We start from the raw sequence: 18,042 nt of genomic DNA, 5'->3' as shown, positions 1-18,042 counted from the left end.
AAATAATAGTATGCATGAGACCAATTACATATCTACTTGGCAATGAATCCGCAGCAGATAACAATCTCCTGCTTTAGAAACAGACCTGTTGGGCTCTGTAGTGAAGTGTTTGTGGCATTGTGCTATGCAGTCAGGGGATTTTTGTGAATCCAAACAAACTTGTAAAAATAAACCTGTGGGGATATCATGAAATCCTGAAAAGCCATCCACAAATCCATGACTTTTTTCTCTAAATTTGTATCTTCAGAAGAGCACTGGGTCCAAAAAGCAGCAATGAATTTTGAACTTGAATGACTAAATGCTATTTATACAATTTATTTTAATTGAAAAGGAGACTGAAGGGTTGACAGTTAGATCGTGACAATATTTTTGAGCATCCAGGACAGTGCATGCCATCAGTTTGGAGTAACGTTGTACAATAATTTCTGCAATCTTCTAGATGTTCTTGTAAAAACTAACAGATCAAGTATCAGAAATGCATGGGACCAGAAGTGTTTCAGATTTTGGAACACCATTTAAAAAAAAAATGCACTAATTCACTCAGTCTTCGATATTTACATATGGTCAAATTAACTGAAGTAGACTATATTGAAACATCTACACTCAACAATGCACGACTTGTGTCTGCTATGTCCCATTCTCCGATTGGGATGTCTGGACCAGGGATGAAAAAAGTTTCAGGTTTTGGTGGATTTCGGAAAAGAGGTACTCGACCTGTATTGTGTTGATTGATTGATTCATTCAATGTGGAAAGGAACTAGATAAAAATGGACGAGCACTGAGGGATTTAGGACCAATGATAAACCAAATTTGATTCAACACAACAGTTCTTTGTGCCACAACAAATTTATTTAGCATCCACTTAATCTCTAGTTATCTCCATGCTGGCCTTCCCAGATCCCTGCTACTTTTACCCTCAACTTGTTTAAAAACTCATCATTTGCTCCCTGCCCCATACCTGCATATCACCCATTTCTTGCTCAACAAGATGCTGAGATCAAGTTCCTCATTTGCAAGTTTTTCACATTTCTTGTGCAATCTTGGAATTTTAAAATGTGATTCTTTATTAACTTGAATCGTGAAGGCAACAGACCAACTACTAGTAGATTGGATTACTACGAGTAGCTACTTGACAGTTGGCATTGACATGGTGGCTGAAAAGGCATGTTTCTGTATTGTATGATTCTCTGAACTTCCTCCGAACATATCAACCATGCTAATTAAAAAGATATGGTTTTAGTGAGTCAGATTTGTGTTTTCGATGTGGGAACCAGACAGGTATTTTTGTACATTCGGTGTGGGAATGTACAAAGGTTAAGCCCTTTTGGGAAAAAGTAATTAAATTTTTGCGGGATTTATTCCAAACAGATTTATATGTGGATCCATGGGTGTGTTTATTGGGTTATATGAATAATATCATGGCTAATTTGCGATGGGAAAAACCTCAAATTGCATTTATACGATTAGGATTGGCGGTGGCTAGAAAATGTATTGCTGTAACTTGGAAAAATGATGTTGAATTGTTATGATTTTATGTATGTTCTTTTTTGAAATAAGCTCCAAGGGAGGAGGGTTGTAAGGGGTGAGGTACTTTGGAAGGGGGGGGTAGTATGGGGTAGTTTTAGATTTTGTATTTTGTAAAAAATTTAAATAAGTTGGGCCAGTACCCCAACTTTATGGGTCCCTACTTGTTCTTTCTCCCATTAAATGACTTGTGGTAGCCATAGTTTTTCCTTCTGAATTTGACAAAAGAAATTCACACATGAATTCACATAGTCTCAAATCCACCACATATCTGTGGCCAGGCAATGTTACATGTATTCCAGTTATTGCACTGTCTCAAAAGACTGTTTAAAATTTTATACCTGCTGTTGACAGCTTGGTAAAGTAAGTAACAAGACTGAATTCTTCACTGACTGCATTGAGTAAAATACTGATCAGTGAAGCCCACTTGTATCATTCTAGCAATCACAATCAAAGATTTTCAGAAAGCCAGCAATGTGAAAATAAGTAAAAGGAGCTCTATCAGTGAGAAATTACTGAATTTAGAAGCTGAAACTGTACCACATTTCAAATTTATGGAAATGTTTGCACTGCTAAATTCCAACTGGAAGACTTGCCAATTGATGACTAATGACATTTTTGTGCATTTCCAAATCAGTTTCCAACCTGAAAGCTCATAATTTAAAAAATATATTAAATTGGATCAATAACATCTATTGCCACTGATGAACCAGTGTACACTACAATATTCTGGCATTTTACAAGGGAATGTAGAACAGATGATCCTGAACTGTTGTGAACAAGTATAACTACGATAGCAAACAAACACAGGCAATGCAATGAAAAAGAGTTTCTGAGTGCGAATTTCTTAAACATCACAGGCGGCAAGTTGTTTCGGTTTCATAGTAAATCATGAATGCTCATCCACAATATGATTTGTGTTATCTGCTGTTCCATGTGGTTGCATGATGGAAGTCCCCAGAATAGGCATCAATCCTTGAGCAACTCCACAGTGAAGTCGGCCTTACCTGACTGTGCATCAACACAATCCATCCTCTTTTTCTTGAGTAAATAAGCAATAACATGCATTTTCCAATCATTTAAACCAGTGGTTCTCAACCTTTTTCTTTCTGCTCACATACCAATAAGTAATCACTATGCCATCAGTGCTCTGTGATTAGTAAGGGATTGCATGTGGTATCTGAGTGGGAGGGAAAGGCTGAGAATCACTGCTCCAGACTCCAATGTTACTGAACTATTTTGCTTGAGAAAAATTATCATTGGCCCATTTCCTTTGGAGTTATGAAACCATGCACATAACGAGTCAATTAGGTACGATTACAACAGTGGTTTTCAAACTTTCTCTTTCCACCCAAATACCACCGTAAGCAATCCCTTACTAATCACAGAACACCTATGACATAGGGAATACTTGAAATGGTATGTGAGTGGAAAGAAAAAGTTTGAGAACCACTTTTAAACCATAAAAGTTGTGTTGTCAGTCTCTTTCCCCCCTCCCCCCCCCAAATCTCTCTAACAAGAAAATGCATTCCTCCCACTACTTGTGCTTAGACAACTGGATCTGTGTGTACAGTGAAGTGGATATGAGAAAACAACATTACTAGTGCAGTTTTTGAGACGTGACCTGCATAATTACATTGAGTTTGCAGCACAAAGTTGTTGTTGCATCCTTCCGAATCCTGTTGCCTCATGAAGTCTTACTCTGCCTGCATCATCCTTCTGCTCATTTCCCTCTCTCTACTTTTCTGTTTTCAACTAACCCATGTGTTGGTTGCCAAGTTTGGCATTTTAACCAGTTTTTTCCTAATTGTGGATACTTCTAATTGTAATTTTTGTCTACCTTACAAATTCTGACACTCAAAATGGATCAATCTTCTTCACATCTACCCTATCAAACTGTCCTCATTTTAAAAGTCATTACTGGTCAACCATCAAAATTCTGTTTGGAAACAGCCTTTCTACAAAACGTCCTTCTCTTGCGAAATTGAAAACAGGTCAGATCATCTGACGTAGTTTCCTGCCCAGAGATATTAATTTGTAAATGCACCCTTGTATCTCAGGTGACATTGAATACATCAGAGAATATGCGTGCAGAAATTCAACTGCATCCTGGTGATTTAGTTTTCTTCATTAAACAAATTAAGCTAATTATTTTTCATAAAGTGAAATATGTAATAGGCACTTCTGAGTAGTTTCACAATGGTCTGGAAATCCAGTCACACCACATCTTTGTATACCCGTTGACATTTCTGCATCAGGACGTGAGAGGTGACAATTCCCTCATTCTGGGCCCTGACCAGTGAGCCTGCTCAAATTACAAGCCTTACCGCACATCCCATATCCTGTCTGCACTTCTGAATGCTTGTTGGATTTTGGAAGAAGGCAACCAGAATTGGCAGCCTCAATGAGAGTTTTAAAGTTCTGGGCTCCAACACCCCTTGGTTTTCCCATGGCCATGGTGGAACCAGATTAACCCTATGAGTACCAATCATCACCTCTCCATCCCCATCCATTCTGATTTCCAATAGTGGGCAAATGGCCAAACCAGTCACTGCTGTTGTGCCTGCCTGCTCCATCCCTTAGGATGCATTAAAAGAATCCAGGCCACTGCATTAAAATACAAACAGAAAATTAGTTATTCTTCTGTTGATCTGCACATCATTTAAAGCATAGGATCTAAATGCTTTAAATTAGTGCCTTCTAATGCTAATTACTGAATGATTTTTTTGACATTTTGTGAATCCTATCTGGTTCAGATTCCTACAAAATGAGTGCAGTAAGAATGGACAGCCAGTGCCTTTTCACAGGGCTGAAAAAGAGGTTACATAGGATTGGAAGATACACAATCATTGTGGGTTGAGTTAAGTTATGGCAAGGATAAAAAAAACGACATTGTCTGTTACGAACAGACCTTCAAACAGTACATGTAGCCAGGATGTGGACAACAAATTACAACAGAAAATAGAAAAGGCGTGTCAGAAGGGCAATGTTACAGTAGTCATGGGGGATTTTAACATGCAAGTAGATGGCAAAAATCAGGTTGTGACTGCATCTCAAGAAAGAGAACTTGTAGAAAGCCGACGAGATTGTTTCTTAGAATAGCTTGTAGCTGAGCCAAACAGGGATATTGCAATTCTGCATTGGGTATTGTGTAATGAACCAGAGCTGATAAGGAAACCATTAGGAGAAAGTGATCATAAAATGTTAGAATCAGTCTTGCAGTTTGAGAGAGAGTGAAACTAAAATCAGAGGTGTCAGTATACCAGTGAGAGGACTACGAGGGATGAGAGAGGAGCTGGAAAAAGTTAATTGGAAAACCACACTAGCAGGGAGAGTGGCAAAGCAGCAATGGCTGGAGTTTCTGCGAGAAATAAGAAAAGTGTAGGACAAATATAGCTGTATTCCAAAAAATAAGTATTGAATGGAAAAATGACAAGTGTGGCTGACGAGAAACAAAAGCAAAGTAAGGGGAAAAGAAAGGGCAGACATAGAAGTAAAAATTAGTGAGAAAATAAAGGACTGGGAAGGTTTTAAAAGCATATAGAAGCAACCAAGGAGGTCATTAGGAAGGAAAGGATGAAAAGAGGCGAGCAAATAATATCAAAAAGGATACTAAAATCTTTTAACGATATTAAGAGTAAAAGAGATGAGAGTAGATATAGGACTGATAGAATATGATGCTGGAGAAATTGTAATGGGAGACAAGGAGATGGCAGAGGAACTGACTGAGTATTTTGCATCAGTCTTCACTGTGGAAGACATCAGCAGTGTATTGGACTTTCAAGGGTGTCAGGGAAGAGAAATGAGTGTGGTCACAATCACAAGAGAAGGTGTTTGGGAATGGGAAGCTGAAAGGTCTAATGGTAGAGAAGTCTCCCGGACCAGGTTCTGAAAGAAGTAGCTGGTGAGATTGTGGAGGCGCTCGTAATAATCTTCCAAGAATCCATCGATTCTGGCATGGTTCCAGAGGACTGGAAAATTGCAAAGGTCAGTCTGCTATTAAAAAGGGAGGGAAGCAGAAGAAAGGAAATTATAGACCTGTTAGCTTAACATCGGTGGTTGAGAAGTTGTTAAAGTTGATTGTTAAGGAGGTACAAGACAAGCCAAAGTCATCATGGTTTCCTTAAGAAAAAATCTTCCCTGACAAGACAACATGGAGGCGATGCAACAAAGGCTCACTTGACTGGCTCCATGAATGGTGGCCACTCAAATGCCCTCTCACATGAACCAAGGGAAAAATAAACCAAGGTTTGTTTTGCAAGCAGTCCAGTGAGCCGTCCATTACAAAGTACAGAAGTGCAGGGTTATGCAGGGGGGATCAGCTGGTACCAAGGAAAGGTGGTATATGTTTCATCATTGAGAGGAGTCTAACATCAGCAGATACCATCCTTAGCATCTGCCCCAGCAGAGATCCCGGCACTTCATCCCTGAGTTTAGAATAATGGGAGCAGAACTCATCACCAGATTCAAAATGGGTAGGGTGCTGGAACAAGGAGTAGAAAACCAGAAAACACTCTCTCATGATAAGGGCTACTTTAGTCTGAGAGAACTTCTTTCACAACAGGTAGTGAATTCAAGATTTATTGTCCTGTAATTAAAAAGTAATATTCCACGATATTGCATTTAGTCTTCCATCCTCAGGAGTTTGCGGAGGAGCTAGTGGAGTTGTTCAAGTGAACCGGTACGGACTTGAAGGGCCAACGTGGCCTGTTTCTGTGCTGTAAACGGTTATATGGTTATGGTTAAATCTACTGCGATTTTTTTTTTTTCTAAGACAAAGGACACACAGTGGATGCTGTATATTGGACTTTTAAAAGGCCTTTGACAAAGTGCTGTACATGAGGCTGCTTCACAAAATAAGACTCCTCCATGAAATTACAGGAAAGGTACTATAGGTAGAGCTTTGGCTGGTTGGCAGGAAACAGAGTGGGAAGAAAGATTGGCTACCGGTTACCAGTAGTGTACTGCTGGGTTACTTCCTTGTATGTTGTATGTTAATGATTTGGATTGTGGAATAAATTACTCTGTGGCTAAGTTTGCAGATGATACAAAGTTAGGTGGAGGGGCAGGTAGTGAGGAGGAAACGGAGACGCTGCAGAGAAACTTAGATAGATTAGGAGAATGGGCACACGTGCCAAATGAAATACAATGTTAGCAAGTGTATGGTCATGCATTTTGGTAAAGGAATAAAAGGACAGACTATTATATGGACGGGGAGAAAATTTGGAGGTACAAAGGGGCTTGGGAGTCTTTGTGCAGGATTCCCTAAAGGATAACCTCCAGGTTGAGTCGGTGGTGAAGAAGGCGAAATCATGTTGGTATTCATATGTAGAGGAATAGGATATAAAAGCAGGGATGTGCTGTTGAGGCTTTGTATGACACTGGTAAGGCCTCACTTGGAGTACGGGGTACACTTTTGGGCTCCTTATTTAAGAAAGGATATCCTGGCATTGGAGAGGATTCAGAGAAGATTTGCAAGTATGATTCCTGGAATGAAGGAATTGGCATATGAGGAACATTTGACGCCTCTTGAATTGTACTCCTTGGAGTTCAGAAGAATGAGGGGGCAACTCATAGAAGTATTCTGAATGTTGAAAGGCCTGGACAGAGTATGTGGCAAAGTTGTTTCCCATGGTAGGGTTGTCAAGAACCAGAGGACACAACTTCATGATTAAAGGGCGTTCATTTAAAACAGGGATGCAAAGGAATTTCTTTAGCCAGTGAGTGGTGAAGCTCTGGAATTTGCTGCCATTGCAGCTGAGGAGGCTAGGTCTTTGAGTGTATTTAAGGCAGAGAGTGATGTATCTGAAAAGTCAGGGTATCAAAGGTTATAGGGAGAAGGCAGGGAAATGGGGCTGAGTGGGAGAATGGATCAACCTATGATGGAACAATGGAGCTGACTTGACAAACCTGCTCCTATCTTATGGAAAAAAGTGATGGGACAATCAATAAAGGGCAAGGGAATGGTTAACTTTACCAAACACCTGAAGGACTGCCTGCCTGTATGCTTTACTGCAATTTTGAACTAGTATTCAGATGTAAAGATCAAGACAGTATGCACAATCTATCCCCCAGAAGAAACTCAAAGCTAGGACAAGATCGTCTCACCTCTCTTTTACGCACGCACACATATACATACACAAAATAAAACAGTACCTATGTCAGTTACTTTTAGCATCTTGGAAAGAGAAGTCAACTGAAACAAGTTAGATGAGTGGGCCAATGCATGGCAGATGCAATGTAATGTAAGGTTATCCACTTTGGAGGCAAGTTCAGGAGAGAAGATTATTACCTAAATAGTGTCCGATTAGGAAAAGGAGACATGCAACGAGACCTGGGTGTCGCTGTGCACCAGCCGTTGAAAGTGGGCATGTAGGTACAGCAGGCAGTGAGGAAAGCGAATGTATGTTGGCATTCATAGCAAGAGGATTCGAGTACAGGAGCAGAGAGAGGTTCTACTGCAGCCGTACAGGGCCTTGGTACAGTCCATATTTAGAGTATTGTGTACAGTTTTGGTCTCTTTATTTGAGGAAAGACATCCTTGCCATAGAGGGAGAGCAAAGAAGGTTCACCAGATTGGTACCAGGGATGGCAGGGCTTACATATGAAGAAAGGCTGGATTAACTAGGCTTATTATAGTCGCTGGAATTTAGAAGATTGAGGGTGTCTTTTATTGAAGTGCATAAAATTCTGAAGGGATTAGACGGGCTAGATGCAGGAAGGTTGTTCCTGATGTTGGGGAAAACCAGAACTAGGGGTCACAGTTTAGAGATGAGGACTGAGGTGAGAAAACATTTTTTCTCAGAGTGGTGAATCTGTGGAATTCTTTGCCACAGGAAATAGATGATTTAAGAGGGATTTACATTTGGCCCGTGTGGTTAAGGGGATTGGGGGTCTGGGAAGGAAGGAAGGTACTGAGTAGATGATCAGCCATGATCAAAATGAATGGCAGTGTAGGCTTGAAGGGCCAAATGGCCTACTCCTATACCTATTTTTATATTTTCTATGAAACAAGGGGAACCCAATGAATGGCAAACAAAACTCAGCAGAATTATTGAACAGTGATATTATGATCATTGAGAACAGTGACAAAGCACATTGAAAGCAAGAATGATAGAAACTCAAAGTGCATTTTTTTTTTCAAATTAAAGCACGGGCAATGTACAGGTAGTCCCCGACTATGAACGTAATGGGAACAGAAGGACTGGTTGAAAGTCGGGGAATGGGGTCCTTGGGTTGTTGCTGGGAGCCACGACCACTGTATACAATATTTTTAATACTAAAGATTTTTAATACTAAAGATTTTTTAAAATTTTGGTCGTATGTGCAACTCGTATAGGTCAGAAGTCGAGGACTACCTGTAACTATTCAACTTCTGTTTCATTTTTGCCAAGTATAGTGTTAAACACGTCATTGACATTAGAAAACCATTCATTAGCCATACCATTGCTGGTTTTCTTATAGATTGTGCCAAGTTCTTCAGTTAAGCACACAATAAAGCAATGCCTGGAAGGAATTGCTGCGATAAATTAAGACAAAGGACCAAAATCCACAAACCTTGACCTCACAACTCTACCTTCCCACCAACCGGAGTCTGTAGAAAGGAAACAATCAACCTGAACTCTTACATTACTTTCCATGGGTTCCTCCCAAACCTGTAACCTCCACCACCTGGATGAACATTCGCAACATCAGGGTGGAGCCTCTTGTTAATATTCCCAAGTTCTCCTTCAAATCACACCCAATCTTGACTTGTTGCTATTATTGCCATTCAACTGTGGAGGAGTCAAACTCATGGTATTGCCTTCCCAAAAGGAAAAGAAGACTAACTCACAGATTTCAGGGAATAAATTTTGTTACCTGTTCTTCTTGTATTTATCCCAACAGTTAGTTTAAGACTCTCTATGATTCATTTTAGAGCAGAATTCCTCCAACTATTCCATCAAGGTACATGCAAGGACATGGAGGAAAAGGATTTATGTTTTTCACTGGGGTCAAGTAAAGGTTCCAAAAAAAAATACAACAGAAGAAATTGGCTTCAAAGATAGGATTAGCTTTAAATCAAACAGTTAAATGTTAAGAGCTAAACCCACTTTGAAATGATCATCTCCATCACAGGTTTTTGCTAAAATTATGCACACATCTGAATCTTATCAATACACCAAGTTATCTCAACAATGCAACATGACAAATTGCTGACAGAGCCAAAAGAGATTGCTGGGGCCTTGGCACAGATCCTAGTAACACTAGTAACAAAAGAGGTCCCAGAAGACTTGCAAGTGGCTAATGTTCAAGAAGGGAAAAAAAGGATCATCCAAGAAATTCTGGGCAAGTCAGTCTCACATCAGTGGTAAGGAAACTATTAGAAGGATATATTGAAATAGGATTTATGCATGTTTGGAAAGTCATGGTCAGATTAGGAGTAGTGAACATGGCTTTAGGAGGGGCAGGCCAAGTTTTAAGATTTGATGGGCTTTTTTTTTTAAGGTCATGACAAGGTGGTCGATGAGGATAGGGCAGGTAATGTTATCTCTATGGAATTCAGTGAGGCATTTGACAAGATCCCTCATGGTAGGCTGAATCAGAAGGTACAGAATCATGAGATCCATGGTAAGTTGACAGTTTGGATGTGAAATTGGCTGGCTCACAGAAGAGTAGTGGTGGAAGGCTGTTATTTGGGCTGGAGGCCTGTGACCAGTGGTATTCTGCAGGGTTTGGTGGATTGGGATCCCAATTGTTTGTGATGTACATAAATGGTTTGGATGAAAACGCAGGTGAATGGGTTAATAAATTTGTGGATGATACAAAGATTGGCAGAGTTGTGGATAGTGTAGAGGGTTATCAAAGAGTACAACAGGAATTTACATCAGTTACACATACGAGCAGAGAAATGGTAGGTGAAGTTTAATCCAGACAAGTGTGAGGTGTTGCACATTGGGAGGTCAAATGTAAGGAGAATGTATGTAGTTAATGGCGGGGCTCTTAAAAGCACTAATATGAAGATAGATCTGGGGGTTCAGATCCATTGCTCATTAAAAGTGGATCAGGTGGTAAATAAGATATATCATAAGTCTGGTTTCATTGGGTGGGCCATTGGTTATAAAAAGTGAGGCAGTCTTGTTGCAAGTACAGAAAATGTTAGTGAGACCACAGTTGGAGCCCTTTGTGTAATGCTGGACACCTGTTACAGGAAGGAGTTTTGTGTTGGATACAAAAGAGGTTTACCAGAATGTTGGCTTGTTTAGAGGATATGGAGTTATGGGGAGAGACTGAACAAATTAGTGTTGTTTTCTCTGGAGTGTTGAAGTCTGAGGGGCAACCTAACAGAGGTCTACAACATTATGAAAAGCACTAATAACACAGTCAGAATTGTTTCCTCAGAGTAAAAACATCCCACACCTGAGAAAATGCATTTCTGGGGAAGGGAGAGGAAATTTAAGGGAGATGTGCAAGGCAAATATTTTGCACAGAGAGTGATGGGTGGCTAAAACAGGCTGCCACCTGTAGTAGTAAAAAAGCAAATACAATAGCAACATTTATGAGGCTTCTGGATTGACACATGAGGGTGATGGAGCAAGCAGCTGAGTGTCAGTTTGATTTGGACATCATGTTTGGCACAGAGATGTGGGCTGAAGGCCCTGTTCCTGTGCTGTACTGTTCTATGAGAAGGTCATGGTAAAATGGGTGTAAAAACTGTTGCCTGCAGTCTGGTCCATAAATTCCAGATGTCCCTGATCAGTTGCCTGAAAGTTATCTGAAAGTTGGAAAATGAATTTCTAAATACTGCTTTGACAATAGTGAATAAATTCTAAATTAGAACACAAACACATGGCAGTATCAGTCTTTGGGTCGAGTACAAATTAACATCAGAACACAAGGTCAGGGCTGATCTGGCTGTGGACTCAGCTCCACCTACCCGCACATTCCCCAATAAAACCCTCAATTCCTCTGCTGAGCAGAGAATTCCACACACGACTACTCTCTGGCAGAAGCAGTTCCTCCTCATCATGTTTAATCTACTCCCTGAATCTTGAAACAATGTTGCCCAGTTCCTATCATAATGTTATGTCTCCAAAAGATCACCCCCTCCCTCATCGTTCTGAATTGCAATGAGTATAATTTCAAGAAAAATGATTAAATTTCACATATGGGTAATGCCTTATATTGATTATGGTTTTGAGCAAATGGTGGATTGTACAAAATAAGATCTCTGCTGCGTTCTTTTTAAGCATAGGTCAGGTGTTGAGTCACACCTTTCTGACTACTACAGACATCAACTGTCTACTCACTCATTCACCACCCACCCACCCATCAGAGAGCAGGAAATTCCATGCGTCTGGTGTTCAGCCTGTAGATATTTTGAGGAGTTAACTTGTCCCATCAGTAGCCCCTTTCACACTTGTGTCCTACTCAATCGGCTGTTCAGTGACCTGGGATAGGAATGAGGTTTGGGTTTTCACACGACCACTCCTAATTGGGGCACTGAACACTTTCACACTTGCAAGGAGCCATCCAGGGTTAGGACTGTTCTACCTTCTACTGGTGATGTCATGACGCATTGAGCAATGCTGGACCTGCCCTAAATCCTGATCAATGTATTATGATCTTATATTTGAACAAAATTAATCACGTCTAATTATCACACAATTAAGCTTTATGTACAGCACAGTACACGCCATTCAGCCCCTGTTATTGTTATGCCGACCTTTATAAGGGACCATGGGAATAGCAATAGCAGACAATTTTTAAACAGCTTGGGAGCTGTTAGAGCTACGGCGTACATTTATAAATACTGTGGGAGAAAGTGATGGCACTTATGGAGAGGTTTCTCTGCCGCGCAGCATTCTGGGAAGCCGGGTCAACCATCGCTTTTTTCCATGGCCTTGATAAATTGTGTGCTATAGCGCCACCAACTTTCCCATGCTATTTATTTCCTCTCTCCCGCTGCGACTTACCTTCTTTTTAATCTTTTCTTCCTTCATATTGGGTCATTTCAATCCCAAAATGCAATTGCCCATTCCACACTTGCCTGATTGCAACGCCATCGTCTACAGCTGCCAGGGATTGTACTGCAGGTCGAGGCCGTAAATCCCCAGTGTGAGAAGATGTCTGATGCTGGTGCTGTGCAGATTTTCCTTTCACACGAGACACTTTAAAGGCTGATTGGCCGTTAATTTCTGAAAGGGGTTAACGAGGGACAGAAAGCAGACCAGAGGGACCATGCTCCTGGGGCAGGATCAAGCAAAGCATTGCCACCTTCTTCAGTAGCCTGAGTGCGATGCACCCTCTCATCTAATTCAGTGCCTGCTGCGTCAAACACTGCCCTGCCGAACTCCAATCCTTGCCAAAGAAAAATCTTGTCAAGACTAAGAAATAGAGCGCTGATTTATAGAAGGAGATGCAAACAACAGCATAATTGGAGGTGTAAAGCATCTTACATAAAAAATAGAAAAACCCTTTATACATTGAAGCATGTTTGGCACCCCAACACAATTGTGTCTTTAACTTTTCAAATTAAAAACAACATGAATGTAAAGTCAATACTGCAATTCTGTACACCTTTTTCAATTTTTTGACGTTCATTTGACAGTGCGGGCTCACATACGCTTCCTGAACCCCATTGAAAATAAAGAGACATTCCTTTCTACAACACCTTTCATGATGTCAGCAAGCCCCAAGCCTTTAACTATCCAGTGTTGTCATTGATGCAATGCAGAAAATGTAGCAATCAGTTTGTGCAGAGGATGATCTCAAAGACCAGGTAAATGATCTTTTTCTAGTAATACATCTAAGTAGCATAAAGATATTCCACTATGAGAATAAATATCTGAAAGCAGGACCAAGTCCTTACCTGGCGGGAGACAGAATTGTTTGAAGCTTCTGAAACTGAAGACGTGACATAGGCAGCACTTCGCTTGTGAACACTGTTCATTCCAGGCATTTTGGTTATTTTACTGGATTTACTACTGGAACTAGAGTTTTTACGCTTTTTGCCTTCTGACTTGTCAAAAGGAAGGGGCAGCGAAGACATAGCATTATGCGTTACAAGTGCATGGTCCCCTGGGTGGTGCACCAAGGAGGTAACAGAGAGAGTGGGGTCAATACTGCTTACCACCATACTCATGTGTTTGATAGAGTCCGTCGAGCTGCCAGGCAAAGTAGTCCGTCCTGAGGGGTCTATTTTGGCACTGAGTGCATTGGTTCCATTGTTCGTGTTGTGCACAGACATTGTGCTGTAGGAAGATGTGGCTGGAAATGAGTTCAATGCAGTGACAGGGTTCAGAATGCAGTTCCTTTTGTGTGATCCTGAAAAGGATGACGTCGAAGGTGAGCTCTGTAATGTTGATGGAAATGGGGAGGACACAGGAGGCGGCAGTTTCTTCCTCTTGTTACATGAGCCCCGATCACTGCGGGAAGGAAGGTCCTTAACTTTGGACGATCTGCTGGTTTTCGTTTTCGGTGGTTTACTGAGTGAAGGCGAAGGTACAACAGCAGGTACCGGCGACAATAATGATGGGGCCTTGAATGCAGAGTCCATCAAACTAAACGCAGTCGCTGCATGCGGAAAAGCAGCATTGTACGACATGATGGGATTGGTGTCTGTTGTGGTCACAAACCCTGATGAGGACAACATGGGGGCTGTCATGACGTATGAAGGAGTAATTGCTGAGCTTGAAGGAAGATGATAAACTGCCGAAGGGTTGCTCAGTGGCTGCATGACTGATGTGGGAAAAGTTGTAGGAGATGGCATAGGGCTGTCTGCTGCAGGAGGGATTTTCCTACAATTGGTTGGGTAAGAGACAGAGAAATTTGTTAGAATTAATATTTCAATGTAATACTTACATTTATAAAAATGGCATAAAAGACAAGAGGAAAACTGATTCTAATTTTACCAATTTCAGCCTTTTGCCCCCATTGGAAAAGGGCAAAAATTCACAGCCTTCGGGTAAAGAATTTCTCCTACCACTATGGACTTACCTCCACTTTGCTTTGCATTGTCAGAGTCTTAGATATTTTACATGTAATTCAGCCATTCTGCCCACCATGTCCATATCAATCAGTCCCATCTTTAAGCACTTGGCCCACAGCCTCCTCTGCTGAGGCAAATCAAGCGATCACCTAGATACTTCTTAAATGCTGTCAGCAACCCCGCTTCCACCACCTTCTCTGGCAGTGCGTTGCAGGTACTCACTGTTCTGGGTGACAAAGGACCCCATCAGATTCACTTTGTCCTCTAGTTTTAACCATCTCTGATTTAAGGAAAATATTTCGACCTCTCATCATTTTGTGTACTTCAGTCATATTCCCCCCCCTCCCCCCCACCAACAACCTCTGCTCCAGGGAAAACAGAGCCAGCCCCTCCAGTACCTCATCACTGAAATGGTCAATCAAAGGCAACATCCCAGAGAAACTCCTCTGCACCCTTTCCAGCACTGGCACAACTTTCCTATAGTGTGGTGACCAGAACTGTACACAAAACACCAGGTGGTGTCTGACCAATGTTTTTTTTTTAAGTTGCAGAATTACCTCCACGCTCTTGTATACAAAGACCTAATGAAGGCCAAAATCCTACATGCCTTCCTTACCATGTTATCTATCTGCATTGCCGTCTTCATGTCTCTTTGGGCTTGTATATCAAGCTAACTTTATTTTTCAATTTTCCTTAGACCTTACTATTCATGATTTATGTCCCATCCTACCCATCACGTAGTCTCCAACTCCACCAGAGTCAATCAGCAAACTGACTGATCATACCACCTGCATTAATTTCCAAATTATTCATTTATATTACAAATGGCAAAGGTCCAAGTACCAGTCTCTGTGGAACACCACAGACCTCCAATCATGAAAACAACTCTCTACCATCACCCTCCAATTCCTATTGCCAAGTCCATTTTAAATCACATTCACCAACTTGTCCTGGATCCCTTGGGCTCCAACCTTTTGGACTAGTCTCCACTGTTGAACCTTCTTGGCGTCCAGTAAGAAACCTATGACTGCACTGACCTTACACTATGTCACCTTCTCAGAAAATATTTGAACAGATTGGTCAGACAAGATCTGTTCTTGACAAAGCCATGATAGTTATCCCTGATCTTTCCACTCATCAGTAATCCTATCCCTCAGAACTTTCTCCAATAACTTCCCTACTACTAATGTTTGCACACAGTTCTGAAAGTCCCATGATTTTTTTTCAGCTGCACGTCCTGTAAAGAGGGATAAATTTGCCAATCTCCACTCATCTGTTCTTTCATCTGAATATTTTGTTGAATGTTATACTGTATATAGCTTAGAAGACCAGATATTTGCAGCTCCCCGCTATTGTGAACAGTAAAAATACAAGAAACAAAGCACTGTTCTTCAATAACTTATACAGTTCCTCATTAAAGAAAAGAGCAAATGAGAAGCAAAATGTTTTACTCAAAAATAATTTTATTTAGTCAATGGACCTTCATTAATATTCAAGTATTTGTTAACCAAAAGATTTTTTTTTTTAAAAATGTTGGCATTCCTCCAATTCCCCCATTATTACATTTTTTAAAAACTTTATCTTCCTTCATACAGCATCTTGCCTACTTCTCTTAAGATGTGATATCAAAAAAATCCAAGGGGAAATTTGGATCATAAGAACACAAAAGAAAGAAGCAGGAGTAGGCAGTAAGAGCCAACTCCAGTATTCAATCAGATCGTGACCAAACCACTTTCTAAAAACTCGAATAACTCCACTAGTCCCACGATGTATTGATCTTGACCTTGAATGTACTCAACGAGTACTTGAAGACATCTGAGGTAGAGAATTCTGAAGACTAATCCTCTTTGAAAATTTCTCCTCCTCCCAGTTCTAAGCAGCCAAATCTTAATCCCGAGATAACTCTCAACTAATATCCCAGTTATCCTCTCAGAGCATCCATTATATTTTTAACGACTGCAAGGCTCTTCTTCTCCCCTAATTCACCAGTTACTCATCCTTGAGCGAAGAGATTCTCAACATTAGTTTTACATCTATTTTCAATCTTTGAATGAACTATCTATTCATCCTGATCCACCTCTGTCAATTCCTCTCCAACAGATTAACGTAGATTAGATTTAAGTTATCTTGTCATCTCTTCAGCTTCTTTGTTACCCTGCAATTGACACTCGCTCTGCTCTCATTTTCCATTTGTTCCAATTTTTACCCACAATTATCTATCTCAGATTAGCCTTTCACTTAGAACCAGGATTCAAGGCAAATGCCATATTCCCAAAAGAGGGAGGATACGTGTAACTGAAAGGCAAGAGTGTTTAAAGTAATGATGCAAGGTTTGGATCATGTTTGTTACTCAGGTCCAGTGAGATGAGGGAGGTGCCTTGCGAGCTCTTCGTTCAACTGTTTCTGCTTGCCATCAACTAGACGAGAAGTATCTCTATAGAGAAAGTTTTTTTTTTCATCTTTTTTTTCATGCTACAATTTTTTTTAAGAATTGATTATTGTTTAAGAATTTTTGATAGATAACGTTACTAACTTTACTCATTTTTTATATTAAGTTTGTGTTAAATATATGTTTCATCTAAACTCCGTTTGTTAAATATATGCATTTAAGTTTGATTTAAATATGTTTTTTAAGTCTGATATTTTAGTATTAATTACTTTTCTTTTTGTTAGTATTTTAATCGGTTATGTTTTTGTTTTTTTTGTAAGTGGGTTTTTTTTCTCATATTATTAACTTTATTAATTCTTCACTCTTTATTTTTGGGGGAAAGGGGGAGTTGGACTAATTTGAGTTGGGTTATTAATGTGTAATAATTATTGGGGAGGGTATAGTTTATTTAGATTACTGATATTGTATTGTAATTTTATTATTTTATTCTTAATTTTTTTTAATGTAATCCTATATGTTATTCATGTTATAAAATCTTAAATAAAGTTTAAAAAAAAAACTAGACGAGAAGTGCAGTCCAGTTCATGAATTCCAGCTCCATGGCAATGGAGTAACGTAATATTAGGTATATCATAATAGGGCAGATAGAATTTCTCCCTGCGTTGCAACCAAAATCTCCCAAAAAATAACTGAGAACAGACAAGATGCAAGGGATCTTGCAAATAGAAAAACAATTTCAAACAGACCAAAAACTAGCATCATTACCACTATTATTTAGCCATCCATCCAACAAGTTTGATAAAATTTACACTCCAGTCAGGTTGAATTGGAAACACACCTGTTATATTTTGCATTCATGCATGGCACATAAAAGTCAGATTTTTAAGCACAGTGTTTTTCAAAACACTCAGCAGGATCTTATCCGGGACCTAAATATAATCTTCATGTTCAAACTGTTCTCACATTAATCTCATAAACTAGGGTGGGCAATGGACTCACTTCCACATCTGTGAATTTAGGTGCTTTTCTACCATTGAATTAAGTGCCAGTCGAAAACGGTTCCATCTTCTGTCAAAGACATAGAAACCTCTGCCCATCAGGCGACTCCCAAAAGTGCAATACTATAAAACAATGCAAAGCGATTATTTCAAACCATATA

The 18,042-nt window shown here is 40.1% G+C and overlaps 1 protein-coding gene across 17 annotated transcripts in view; it reads right to left on the bottom strand.

Moving 5' to 3' along the window:
- LOC138745878 (ataxin-7-like protein 1) overlaps nucleotides 1-18,042 on the bottom strand; it is a 192,210-nt gene that overhangs the window by 8,346 nt on the left and 165,822 nt on the right. For all 17 annotated transcript variants that reach the window (XR_011346560.1, XM_069903336.1, XM_069903335.1 and 14 more), the window contains 2 exons: nucleotides 17,883-18,004; nucleotides 13,376-14,303 (listed from right to left, as the gene is read on the bottom strand). Coding sequence is in view for 16 of the 17 variants with exons in the window: in XM_069903336.1 (XP_069759437.1) it covers nucleotides 13,376-14,303; nucleotides 17,883-18,004 (1,050 nt within the window). In the remaining variant the exon portion in view is untranslated. The remainder of the gene's footprint in view (nucleotides 1-13,375; nucleotides 14,304-17,882; nucleotides 18,005-18,042) is intronic.

This window comes from Narcine bancroftii, chromosome 11, assembly GCF_036971445.1.
Source record: "Narcine bancroftii isolate sNarBan1 chromosome 11, sNarBan1.hap1, whole genome shotgun sequence".
In the NCBI taxonomy this organism is placed as follows: domain Eukaryota; kingdom Metazoa; phylum Chordata; class Chondrichthyes; order Torpediniformes; family Narcinidae; genus Narcine; species Narcine bancroftii.
The sequence above is the reverse complement of the archived record's forward strand: the minus strand, read 5'-3'. Positions and strand labels throughout refer to the sequence as shown.